The sequence below is a fragment of the Elgaria multicarinata genome, chromosome 23 (assembly GCF_023053635.1).
Source record: "Elgaria multicarinata webbii isolate HBS135686 ecotype San Diego chromosome 23, rElgMul1.1.pri, whole genome shotgun sequence".
In the NCBI taxonomy this organism is placed as follows: domain Eukaryota; kingdom Metazoa; phylum Chordata; class Lepidosauria; order Squamata; family Anguidae; genus Elgaria; species Elgaria multicarinata.
This window is the reverse complement of record NC_086193.1, coordinates 8,398,233-8,411,724: the sequence shown is the minus strand read 5'-3', so window position 1 is coordinate 8,411,724 and position 13,492 is coordinate 8,398,233. Positions and strand designations below refer to the sequence as shown.

The following is a 13,492-nucleotide window of genomic DNA, read 5'->3' as shown; positions in this document are numbered from 1 at the left end:
TCCCTCAGTATCTCTCTCCCTCGCTCTTTCCCATTTAGCCTCCTTTCTCTCTCTCCCTCCGTCCCCTGATTAGCCTGCTCTAGCTTTGACGGCATAGACCCATGTGGGATCCCAAGTTGCTGATTGGCTACCTGTCCTGCCTTGATGCAACCAATCAGTGGCGGCCCACAGTAGCAGAAGCTTGGAAAAGCAATTTAAGGTGGATCTGAGCTTAGAATTGGGTTTGCCATTCTGCTAGCATCGTGTGATGTATTGCTATTTTATTTTTTTAAATAATGACTTCATAATAGGTATTGCATAGGTATGGAATAAAATATTATTATTGTTGTTGCTGTTGTTATTAAACAGTTTGGGAGAAGGGGCAATTATTATTTTTATTAATGTCCCCGATGGCAAAGGGTTATGTTGAAGGCTGAATACTGTGGCAAGGGCCCCTGCCCCAATGGGCATAAAAAAAATCTGCTTTTTGATGCATGAGTTTTTTAGGAAAATAGTGGGCATTCTGTCTCTCCCACCCCACCCCAGTTACAGCCCCATCCAATTAAGAATGCAAACCCTCTGTAAAATGCCTGGAAGTAGCTGGTATTGAAATAAGCTAATAATAATACTTAAAGAATTAGTGTCTCAAGCTAGAAACACATCCTGAGAAGGGGCAGGTTACGCTTGCTACATTTTAAATATTCATAGCCACCCTTCCTTATCTTTTATCTGCAAGTTGCAGCTAGAGGGCTCTAAAGAGAACCATCTCCTTTCTCTAGAATTTATCCCTCCCTGATTATTTTTCCGGGTCTTTCTTGTTTAAAAAGGGCTCTTACAATGAAAATGGAGTCACTAGCAATACCCTGATCTTCATCTCCTATCCCAGGGCTGAGTAATCTGCACCCCTAAAGTTACGCTCACGCAGGACAGAGAGAAAAGGGGTTGGCAAAAAGAGAGGGAGGGAGGGAGGGAGGGGGTGGCGGCGGCCTTTATTTATTTTATTATTGCATTTATATCATGCCATTTTTCCTCCAAGGAACCCAAGGCAGTGTACATAATCCTCCTCCTCTCCATTTTATCCTCACAACAACAACCCTGTGAGGTAGGTTGGGCTGAGAGTCTGTGACTGGCCCAAAGTCACCCAGTGGGTTTCCATGGCTGAGTGGGGATTAGAACCCAGATCTCCTGACTCCCAGTCCAGCACTCTAGCCACTACACCACACTGACTTGATTTGCCTCTGGCCCTATTTCCACCACTGGCTTTGGCCCCTCCCAGTGTGTGTGTGTGCAAGTAGCTCGCCTTGCCTAGGGCACAAAATAGTCTGGCACTAACCCTGCCCCCAGGTAACATTTGTGAATAGGATTGTGTCTAGGAGTAAGCCTCGTTGAAGTTTTTGGGATTTACTTGGCGAGCAGAAGTGTATAGGACGGCACTGTAAGAGCTGGTGTAACTGCATGCAGGTTAGAATCAGAATAGCAGAGTTGGAACATGCCCAGCTGGACATCAGGAAAAACTTCCTGACTGCTAGAGCAGTACAACAATGGAATCAGTTGCCTGGTGAGGTTGTGGGCTCTCCCACACTAGAGGCCTTCAAGAGGCAGCTGAACAAGCATCTGTCAGGGATGCTTTAGGGTGGATTCCTGCATTGAGCAGGGGGTTTATTTATATTTATTTATTTAAGGATTTTTATGCCGCCATTCAGCCAAAAAAGGCTCTCATGGCGGCTTACAAAAGTATTTCTTGACAGTCCCTGCCCACAGGCTTACAATCTAAAAGACATGACACAAAAGGAAAGGGGATTGGGAGGAAGGAGGAGGAGGGGGGAAAGGAAAGCAAATTCAGGCACTACAATCTTAGTGGCAAAGTTCAGCAGTTACAGTTGGTAGCAGGAGGGAGGGGGCTCTCAGCTGGAGCTGGACCCAGGCACGGTGGAGAGGTGCCTGGCTGCTGCTTCCTCCCTCACTGGTGGCCTCTCCAGAGACAGTTGGTAGCAGGAGGGAGGGGGCTCTCAGCTGGAGCTCGACTCAGGCACGGTGGAGAGGTGCCTGGCTGCTGCTTCCTCCCTCACTGGTGGCCTCTCCAGAGACAGTTGACAGCAGGAGGGAGGGGGCTCTCAGCTGGAGCTGGACCCAGGCACGGTGGAGAGGTGCCTGGCTGCTGCTTCCTCCCTCACTAGTGGCCTCTGCAGAGACAGTTGGTAGCAGGAGGGAGGGGGCTCTCAGCTGGAGCTGGACCCAGGCACGGTGGAGAGGTGCCTGGCTGCTGCTTCCTCCCTCACTGGTGGCCTCTGCAAAGACAGTTGGTAGCAGGAGGGAGGGGGCTCTGAGCTGGAGCTGGACCCAGGCACGGTGGAGAGGTGCCTGGCTGCTGCTTCCTCCCTCACTGGTGGCCTCTCCAGAGACAGTTGACAGCAGGAGGGAGGGGGCTCTCAGCTGGAGCTGGACCCAGACACGGTGGAGAGGTGCCTGGCTGCTGCTTCCTCCCTCACTAGTGGCCTCTGCAGAGACAGTTGGTAGCAGGAGGGAGGGGGCTCTCAGCTGGAGCTGGACCCAGGCACGGTGGAGAGGTGCCTGGCTGCTGCTTCCTCCCTCACTGGTGGCCTCTGCAAAGACAGTTGGTAGCAGGAGGGAGGGGGCTCTCAGCTGGAGCTGGACCCAGGCACGGTGGAGAGGTGCCTGGCTGCTGCTTCCTCCCTCACTGGTGGCCTCTCCAGAGACAGTTGACAGCAGGAGGGAGGGGGCTCTCAGCTGGAGCTGGACCCAGGCACGGTGGAGAGGTGCCTGGCTGCTGCTTCCTCCCTCACTAGTGGCCTCTGCAGAGACAGTTGGTAGCAGGAGGGAGGGGGCTCTCAGCTGGAGCTGGACCCAGGCACGGTGGAGAGGTGCCTGGCTGCTGCTTCCTCCCTCACTGGTGGCCTCTCCAGAGACAGTTGACAGCAGGAGGGAGGGGGCTCTCAGCTGGAGCTGGACCCAGACACGGTGGAGAGGTGCCTGGCTGCTGCTTCCTCCCTCACTGGTGGCCTCTGCAGAGACAGTTGGTAGCAGGAGGGAGGGGGCTCTCAGCTGGAGCTGGACCCAGGCACGGTGGAGAGGTGCCTGGCTGCTGCTTCCTCCCTCACTGGTGGCCTCTGCAAAGACAGTTGGTAGCAGGAGGGAGGGGGCTCTCAGCTGGAGCTGGACCCAGGCACGGTGGAGAGGTGCCTGGCTGCTGCTTCCTCCCTCACTGGTGGCCTCTGCAGAGACAGTTGGTAGCAGGAGGGAGGGGGCTCTCAGCTGGAGCTGGACCCAGGCACGGTGGAGAGGTGCCTGGCTGCTGCTTCCTCCCTCACTGGTGGCCTCTGCAAAGACAGTTGGTAGCAGGAGGGAGGGGGCTCTCAGCTGGAGCTGGACCCAGGCACGGTGGAGAGGTGCCTGGCTGCTGCTTCCTCCCTCACTGGTGGCCTCTGCAGAGACAGTTGGTAGCAGGAGGGAGGGGGCTCTCAGCTGGAGCTGGACCCAGGCACGGTGGAGAGGTGCCTGGCTGCTGCTTCCTCCCTCACTGGTGGCCTCTGCAAAGACAGTTGGTAGCAGGAGGGAGGGGGCTCTCAGCTGGAGCTGGACCCAGGCACGGTGGAGAGGTGCCTGGCTGCTGCTTCCTCCCTCGCTGGTGGCCTCTGCAGAGACAGTTGGTAGCAGGAGGGAGGGGGCTCTCAGCTGGAGCTGGACCCAGGCACGGTGGAGAGGTGCCTGGCTGCTGCTTCCTCCCTCACTGGTGGCCTCTCCAGAGACAGTTGACAGCAGGAGGGAGGGGGCTCTCAGCTGGAGCTGGACCCAGGCACGGTGGAGAGGTGCCTGGCTGCTGCTTCCTCCCTCACTAGTGGCCTCTGCAGAGACAGTTGGTAGCAGGAGGGAGGGGGCTCTCAGCTGGAGCTGGACCCAGGCACGGTGGAGAGGTGCCTGGCTGCTGCTTCCTCCCTCACTGGTGGCCTCTCCAGAGACAGTTGACAGCAGGAGGGAGGGGGCTCTCAGCTGGAGCTGGACCCAGACACGGTGGAGAGGTGCCTGGCTGCTGCTTCCTCCCTCACTGGTGGCCTCTGCAGAGACAGTTGGTAGCAGGAGGGAGGGGGCTCTCAGCTGGAGCTGGACCCAGGCACGGTGGAGAGGTGCCTGGCTGCTGCTTCCTCCCTCACTGGTGGCCTCTGCAAAGACAGTTGGTAGCAGGAGGGAGGGGGCTCTCAGCTGGAGCTGGACCCAGGCACGGTGGAGAGGTGCCTGGCTGCTGCTTCCTCCCTCACTGGTGGCCTCTCCAGAGACAGTTGACAGCAGGAGGGAGGGGGCTCTCAGCTGGAGCTGGACCCAGACACGGTGGAGAGGTGCCTGGCTGCTGCTTCCTCCCTCACTAGTGGCCTCTGCAGAGACAGTTGGTAGCAGGAGGGAGGGGGCTCTCAGCTGGAGCTGGACCCAGGCACGGTGGAGAGGTGCCTGGCTGCTGCTTCCTCCCTCACTGGTGGCCTCTCCAGAGACAGTTGACAGCAGGAGGGAGGGGGCTCTCAGCTGGAGCTGGACCCAGACACGGTGGAGAGGTGCCTGGCTGCTGCTTCCTCCCTCACTAGTGGCCTCTGCAAAGACAGTTGGTAGCAGGAGGGAGGGGGCTCTGAGCTGGAGCTGGACCCAGGCACGGTGGAGAGGTGCCTGGCTGCTGCTTCCTCCCTCACTGGTGGCCTCTGCAGAGACAGTTGGTAGCAGGAGGGAGGGGGCTCTGAGCTGGAGCTGGACCCAGACACGGTGGAGAGGTGCCTGGCTGCTGCTTCCTCCCTCACTAGTGGCCTCTGCAAAGACAGTTGGTAGCAGGAGGGAGGGGGCTCTGAGCTGGAGCTGGACCCAGGCACGGTGGAGAGGTGCCTGGCTGCTGCTTCCTCCCTCACTGGTGGCCTCTGCAGAGACAGTTGGTAGCAGGAGGGAGGGGGCTCTGAGCTGGAGCTGGACCCAGACACGGTGGAGAGGTGCCTGGCTGCTGCTTCCTCCCTCACTAGTGGCCTCTGCAGAGACAGTTGGTAGCAGGAGGGAGGGGGCTCTGAGCTGGAGCTGGACCCAGGCACGGTGGAGAGGTGCCTGGCTGCTGCTTCCTCCCTCACTGGTGGCCTCTCCAGAGACAGTATTTATATTTGGATTGGACTCGACGGCCTTATAGGCCCCTTCTAACTCTGCTATTCTCTGATTCTATGAAGGCCATCGACCAGGGCCAGATCTACACCAAGCAGGATATGGCACTTTGAAAAGGGTTTGAAAACTGTATCTGGCGTGTGTCCTGGGCTCCCACAGTTGTCGCTACTGTTATAAACCCTTTTAAAGCAGTAGTGTAGATGCCGCCCAGGGCAGGATCTACACTACTGCTTTAAAAGGGTTTATAACAGTAGTGACAACTGTTGGGGCAAAGGACACACTCCATGTACAGTTGTCAAACTGTTTCAAAGTGCCATATCCTGCTTGGTGTAGACCGTGAAGCAAGAGTTATTTAAGGTCTGGGGCGAATGAGCTGTTCTCTGCCTGGCACTGGAAAGGCCCCAAAAGGGGCGTCCAGCTAACGTCTCTGAGCAGGCAGTGTCATAGCAGAGGTGCTGTGATCGAAAAGAGCCGCTCCCTGGAGGCAGCCACTGGCCTCTGGCCGCACTTCCCTCAATAAAGGGCAGCCGGAGAAGGCTGTATTGCAGCGGTATAGTACCTGTATAGTACCTCCAACGGCGCTCCTTGTCCCCTTCACAAAACATACATTTTAAAATAAAGCCTTGGGAACTGTTAGCTGTCCTTCTCGCCCTTTCCATACTCCAGCCTTGCTCTTTCTCTGGCTCTTTGCCTGGCTGCTTCTCTGCCTCCCAGCCTCTGGCCTCACTATTCCCCCCTCTTCTTTAGCCCACGGTTGACTCGCTTGGCCTCAACTGCAACCAGAAGGTTCAAGCATATAAGACCCACTCTGGCCCGCTTGCATTGGCTGCCTGTACGTTTCGGAGCCCAATTCAAGGTGCTGGATTTAACCTAGAAAGCCTTCCACGGCTTGGGATCACAATACCTGACAGAACGCCTCTCCCAACATGAACCTACCCGTACACTGTGTTCAACATCTAAGCTCCTCCTCCGGGTGCCTCCTCCGAGGAAGCTTAAGGGTGGCAACACCAGAAAGGGCCTTTTCAGTGGTGACCCCACAACTGTGGAACAATTTCCCTGACATTGTCATCTTTTCGGCGCCAAGTCAAGACTTTTCTCTTCTCCCAGGCATTTAGCAATATATATTGTTTTTTTGGCTCATCGTTTCTAAAGTTGTTACAGTGGTTTTAAATGTATGCGCATTTTGCATGTTTTTGTGGTTTTTAATTTTTGTATATTGTTTTTAAATGATTTATGTTATGTGAACCGACCAGAGAGCTTTGGCTATGGGGTGGTGTACACATGAAATAAATAAATAATTAAATAAATTAAATGACCAGCCACATCCTCTACCGTGGGAGCCTCACTGTTCCCTAGCCCTTACCTGTAAAATGGGAGCAAATAATACTGACCACTTACAGAATTGTTGGAAGCGTTACTCAGCTAATGCACGGGGAATGTTTTGACTGGGCTTGGTGGCAGTCCTGTGCTGGCTTATTTTGTTCACAGCTTTAACCATTTGACACCACTACCTCTGGATAGAAAGGATGAATCCACCTCCCACCCACCCCTCTTATTTCAGTAGTGTGAACGCTGTTCTTTTGTGCCGTTTAGATTTAATCTTTTCTCCTTTCTTTCCTTTTTTCCCCATTTTGTTCTGTTGCTGGTGGTCTGGGGTGGATCCACCTTAAGCCTGCCGTTTGATAGATCTCCCTCTGGGTTGCCAATAGGCAGGACTTATTCCAGCCAGGGATTGCTGTTGAAACTCGTCCAGATTTTCAGCTGACCTTCTGTTCTTGCTTTCTCTCTCTCTCCCCCACCCAAAAACATCTTCTCCCATTTCTTTAAGGGGATTGCATACAATTTTCTCTCTCTCTCTCTCCCTTCCCTGCTAAATGTTCTATGGGGAGGGGGAGAGGAGGAGAAAGAGACCACCCCACATACCAATGGGAAAGCTCCCCCTGCTAGCAGTTATGCTTTGCAAAATATTCTCTGACATGCTTGCACAAAACCTTTCTTGTCTTTTTAAACAGACTGGTTTTTATTTTTAAATTTTCCTTTCTGAAAACCAAAACAAAACCCAAACTACCAGATTTGTGTTTCTTGTTTTTTTGGACTCAAGAGTGTCATATATATGTAGTTACCTATATAGTTCTTTTTGACAGATAATTTTAAGAAGAGGAAGGAGGTCCCCGCCATCATTTCGGGGGTGGGGGATATATCCCCCAGGATGTACCCACAAGGACGGCACACTGTGAGTACCACCAGTCTTTTGAGGTTGGCGAAGAACTAGTAGCTACCACAGGTTTGGTTTGATTTGATTAGGAATTGTAGAATGCCACAGAAGAGGGAAAACAGAAGCAAAGGGGAACTTGGTTTTTTAACAGTTTTGATGGGGTAGTGGTTTAAAATGGTGTCAAGTTTATAAATGCTTGTAGGTAAACAAAAACAAAAATAGAAGTAGCCTCCCAGGTCAAATCCTATGTATGTTTTACTTAAAAGTAAGTCTCACTGAACTGAATTGGGGGCATATTTGCAAGGAAGTGTGCATATGACCGTAGTAGAGAGCCCAAGCCCAGGCATGGCTACGCAGAAGTAAAGGCCACTGAGTTCATTGGGAATTACTCTCAAGTAAGCGTGTGCGGGGTTTGCAGCCTCAGTTGTAGATTTGATAGGGGTTGGATCTAGACTTCCTGTCTTTATTTATTCATTCGTCTGGGCTTTGTGTCGTGCTGTGCTTCTCTTTAGGATGTATGCTTCAGATCCTTTAAGACCGCAGTCCTAGGCAGGTCTACTCAGGTGTCAGTCCCATTGCGGTCAATGAGATGTACTCCCAGGGAAGGCTGTATAGGATTGCAGCCTGAGATAAGTTATCTCTTGGAATATTTTTTTCTGGCATAGTCCTACAGCAAGGAGGGTGATTCTGTCTCCCTACTATTTCTCCTCCTCCTCCTCCTCCTCCTCCTCCTCCTCCTCTTCCTCTTCCTCTTCCTCTTCCTCTTCTTCTTCTTCTTCTTCTTCTTCTTCTTCTTCTTCGCCCCAAAGCTCCTCCCAAAGTGGGGCACACAATGGCCCCCAACAATGAAACCAGTGATTTCATTGTCACAAGTGGTGAGTTCCAATCTTGTGTTAGCAATTGGAACTGCAAGCCACACATTGCAAATCTGCGGTTGACATTTGATTTGATTGTTTCCAAGAAGTGTGATCTTGTGTGGGTAGGTTTGGTGTGATTCCAGCAGCCTCTCCACTTGGGAGACAGGCCAGCATCAGGAGCTGTAGACTCATAGGGCGCGTAATGTGAATTTCTCATCCCCTCTGCAATGTTCCCTTAAGCCAGGGCTTCCCAAACTTCTGATAGGTGACGTATACTCACCCCCAGATTAAAGATGGAAGCGAGATTTGCTCTTGAACCAGAAGGAGTTACTCATCCTCGGAGAGGCCTCTCGCATAGATTCGGGCTGCCTACCAATACAGAGGAACCCATCCCGGAGTGGTGACTCACACAGAGGTGCAACAGGAGTCTTGTCCAAGAACAAGTGTTTCTGTTACATCTCTGTCTCAGCAGCAAACCTGAGGAGGCAGGTCCACTGTTACCTGCAGAGGCTGATCTGGAAGGGGGCAAAGTCAGAGAGCACCAAATCATCCAGAGAAGCGACAGGCAGCCTCCCTTGTGGATGGCTATTTACAAAGCCCAGGAGCCCTTTCTTTGGGCATACAAGTGTGGGAATAAGAGTGCCTTAAAACTAATCTCTTATGCCCCAAAACAGGGTGAGTTAAGGGGGATCTTTGTCCCCCAGCTCTTTAACGCAACACAATGGATGAAGATTCTAAATTTAGACTGTAAGCTGGTTGAAGGCGGAGATCCTTGCCTCACTTTTGCTTATTAGCTTACAGGATGCCGGGGTGTTTGTGCTAGCAGCAAAACGGTTTTGTGGATGGTGACTGTTAATTGTCCCTGTCTGTGCTTTGTGCATTTAATTTCCTTAATAAACCACTATACCTGTGGTTCAAGTTAACTCTTCCTGCATCTGGTGAAGTGGACTCCTACGCTGCGATAAATGTGTTGGTCTTTCAGGCAGCCTCCCACAACCTGGTGTCCTCCAGTTGGCAGGCTGGCTGGGGATGATGTGAATTGTAGTCCAAGCCATCTGGAAGTTACCAGGTTTGGTAAGGCTGCCTTAAAGATGATCATGATGATGGTAACGATGACAGCAACAGCATTACCTGCTTGTGAATACAGAGCCACAAGTTGAAAGTTATTCCAGATGAGTTTATCCATGCTGTAAACGATGTGATCCTTCTTTAATCCAATTTTAATCACCTGCTGTATTGATAATTGCAGTGGTCAAAGGGTGGCTTTCCCTCCCTCCCTCCCCCACCCCTGTCCAAACTTTTTAGTTCAGTTTTTATTTGGTGGGGGCTAATGCTGAGCTAAGAAGCCAGGGGTGGATTCCTCCCCCCGCCCCCCAGGGCCTGGCTACCAAGTCGTAGTAGCGGTGTGACTTTGCTGTCATTCCCAACTGACGCAGGAAAAACCACTCTGTGCATGCTCAGGAGGATCTTTGTTCTCTGCTTATATCCACAAGAGCTGTTGGCATGAGGTCAGAGGAGGGCCATGAAAATGGTCAGGGCTGTGGAAGACAAGTCCTAGCAGGAAAAGTTGAAGGGACTGGACGTATTTAGCCCAGAGGAGAGCAGACTGAAAGGAGCCTCATCCATAGCCCTCTCCCAATCTCTGAGGGGCTGTCACAGAGAAGAGAGCAAAAACAGAGAGCTTCGGCTATTGGGCGGTATAAAAATGTAATAAATAAATAAATAAACAAACATGTTCTCTGCTGCTGCCACAGAGGACAGCAGGACTAGATCTAATAGGGCTTAAGTTGCAGGAGGGTAGATTTTGGTTGGACATTAGGAGAAACGTCTTGACAGTGAGAGTAGCTTGGCAGTGGCTTCTCCCTCTCTGGAGATCTTCCAGCAGAGGCTCGAGAGCCACCTGTTGAGGGTGCTTCTGCTTTCGATTTCCTGGCTCAAGCGGGAGGGTGGACTAGATGGCCTCCAAGAACCCCTCCAACTCTTGCAATTTGACTGACATTTCAGAATAGCTTCCAAACCAATATCTGTGCTGAACTATACAGTCTAGAGGAAATGTGTGTGAGTTATTCCAGAGAGCTAGTGTGATGTAGTGGTTAGACCAGAGCTTTCTAAACTTTTCATGTTGGTGACACACTTTTTAGACATGCATCATTTCGCGACACAGTAATTCAGTTTTACTAGCAAACCGGAGGTTAAACTCACCCCTTATAAGAGATATGGACACATACATAAATTGTAATAACGAAATGTATGGGGACCCAACATATCTCATGAAAACCTTTCATTTATATTTTTAGAAATATATGATTTGCAAGATAATAACATACATTTCCAAGACTTTTCACATTGAACCAATTTTGTCGAGCTGTGATCGAGCGGCGGTTGAGACGGTGTTCTATAAAAAAACTGGACCCAGGGAATTTCTCGAATGCGTCACTTCAGGTGCAGCCGCGTCACCAGAAGTGACGCAGAATCAGCTGTTTCGACCCGACTATGCATACTGTGCATGCGCAGTCCCTGTATGATCCCTCGACCGTGGTGTGCATACACGGATACGACGGAAGGGGAATATACTAGTGCACCATACTAATCGGCACCTTTGCTGCCTAAAAATGCATGCAAGTTAGTATTGCTTATTTCACAGAGACTCAGAGGTTTCTCGTTCATGCGACACACCTACACACTGCAGCTGACACACTAACGTGTTGTGACACCCAGTTTGGAAAGCTCTGGGTTAGACTGTCAGACTGGGACTTGGGAGATCTGGCTTCGAGTCTCCGAATGGCCATGAAACTCACTGGGTGACTTTGGGCCAGTCTCTGACTGTCAGCCTAACCTACCTCTCAGGGTTGTTGTGAGGATAAAAAGGGAAGGAGAAGGATCATGGAGTTCCTTGGAGAGAGAGAGAAAAAGGAGGAATATTAATGTAACAAATAAATAAATTGATCCGGAGTACAAGGGGCAAGGAGCAGAGAAAGTTCCTTCTAACAAGGTAGCCTTTTGATTCTTCTTTCTCCCTTCTCTAACCCACCACCCGCTGCCCCTCTGCTTCAGTCTGGGCAGCCTTTCAAGTTCTCCATCTTGGAAATTTGTGACCGGATTAAAGAAGAGTTCCAGTTCCTCCAGGCTCAGTACCACAGGTATGGCGGGGGCGGGGAGCCCGGTGAGGAGAGGTCTGGGGTGGGGTGGGTGGACGGCAGTCACACCTCTCAGCCATGACAGCTAAAGTGGAACCTCCATGTTGAGTGGCAGTATATCTCTCCAGGCAATCTTGCATTTCAGCAGGCCGCTTTGGGAGGATTGGTCGCTGTTTTGAGGATTGGGTCGCTGTTTTGAGTCCTTCTTGCTGCTGTTGTTGTTGGCTGCTGTTCTCTTTGGCTCTCGTCTTTTCAATGATTTGTTGTTTTCAAGTGGTTCTTCATTGTCTTCAGGGCCAGGCAAGATATAAATCTTTGAGTATATGATACAAATGGCCCCACAACAAAATGTTGCAGTAAACCTACTCCCCCTAACAGGAGGTTTTCAGCCAGCCATGGCCTCTTCCAATTGACTCAACGTTCTGTGGATATGGAACACTCTCTGTATTTATTGGGCAGTTTTGGTTTTCTTTGGTTTTTTTACCCCTTTAGGGATATTTAAAGGGTTTTTTTGGGTGCGTGTTGGGGGAGTACTTCCGCAAACTTTTTTGGTACTTCTGTTCCTGCAAGCATGCTGTTACCTTCCTCTTGTTTTTCAGTGGCTGTATTTTAGCTCCATTTCTTTTGGCACTCACTACCTGGGTTCACTATTAGAAGGAGTGATAAATCCAAGATACAAGAAGCATTCTTGTTTCTGTCTGTGTGTGCATTTCTCTTTCCTCTCTCTCTCTCTCTCTCTCTTTTTTAAAGAAAAGGGTGGGGAGAGAGAGTGGAAGAAAAGATAGGGGAAAGGAAATACACATTTCTTTCCCCCTCTCTCTTCTTCTGCTCTCTCTCCTCACCCTTCTCTTTAAAAAAGACACGCACCCCTCCGACGCCAAGAGGGAAAACACCGGTGCGGCCCACCTTAGGTCAAAGGATGAGTGACCCACTTGGGTTCGTGCCCCCAGCAGAAGGACGCCGGCGCTTGTAACTGGAGCCTGCACTGGGCTTTGTAAATCTCTCTCCTTTTGCAGCCTGAAGTTGGAATGTGAGAAGTTAGCCAGTGAGAAGACGGAAATGCAGAGGCATTATGTGATGGTAAGAGAAACTCAGCCCCTCCCTGTGGGCTTCTTTAGCTCCTAAGGGCTTGATCTGGTCTGCTGCGGGGTTGCGGCCGTGCAGGCGGGGTCAGCAGAGGCGCTGGGGACATCCACAGACCACCGAGGTCTTGTAAGGGTGCGTCGCCCTTGGGTGCCCAATGGTGTCGTGCACCTGCAGACTGGATCAAGCCCTTTTCGTGTACAGATCCCATTTGAAACCTGCGTGAGGCGATATCCTGAGCTGCATGTGAGCCTTGAATGGGTGCGGAATGTGGCATCAGGCACAAAACTGAGTTTTCTGGGAATCTCATGTGGGAGAGAAAGCCACGTGTGGACTGGTTGTTGGTCCTGCCACAAGAAAAGCTGTGATGGGCACTATTTATTTATTTCATTTCATTTCTATACTGCCCAATAGCTGAAGCTCTCTGGGCGGTTCACAAAAATTAAAACTGTAAGGTACAGCGTAAAATATAAAACACGGAAGCTTAACACCACAATATAAAAGTACAAGTGGAATAAAACCTAGATTTAAAATACAGATTTAAAACAGCAAAGTTAACAGACTAGGATGGTAAAATGCTATAATACTGAGAAAATAAAATGGTCTTCTCCTGGCGCTGGTTTCCGGATCCCCGTTGCCTGGTTGTCGAGCTGTCTCTTGAATGCCTCTAGTATGGGAGGGTGAGAATCTCTTCTCGATCCTCCCAGAGTGCAGGACACGGAATAAGGGGCTCAAGTTACGAGAAGCCAGATTTTGGCTGGACATCAGGAAAAACTTCCTGACTGTTAGAGCAGGATGACAATGGAACCAATGACCTAGGGAGGTTGTGGGCTCTCCCACACTAGAGGCCTTCAAGATGCAGCTGGACAACAATGCTTTAATGTGGATTCCTGCATTGAGCAAGGGGTTGGACTCGATGGCCTTGTAGACCCCTTCCAACTCTACTATTCTATGATTCTTGAAGTGTGGTGTCCAGAACTGGACGCAGTACCCAAGATGAGGCCTAACCAGCGCTGAAAGAGGGGAACTAGTACTTCGCATGATTTGGAAGCTATACTTCTATTAATGCAACCCAACAT

At 50.9% G+C, this 13,492-nt stretch overlaps 1 protein-coding gene across 2 annotated transcripts in view; it reads left to right on the top strand.

Moving 5' to 3' along the window:
- The window catches only part of TLE5 (TLE family member 5, transcriptional modulator), a 99,458-nt gene that overhangs the window by 43,438 nt on the left and 42,528 nt on the right, over positions 1-13,492 (top strand). For both annotated transcript variants that reach the window (XM_063147015.1, XM_063147013.1), the window contains exons 1-3: positions 6,922-7,354; positions 11,248-11,333; positions 12,347-12,410. In XM_063147015.1, the coding sequence (XP_063003085.1) occupies positions 7,331-7,354; positions 11,248-11,333; positions 12,347-12,410 (174 nt within the window). In that variant the 5' untranslated portion in view covers positions 6,922-7,330. Of the gene's footprint in view, positions 7,355-11,247; positions 11,334-12,346; positions 12,411-13,492 lie in introns of those variants that run through there.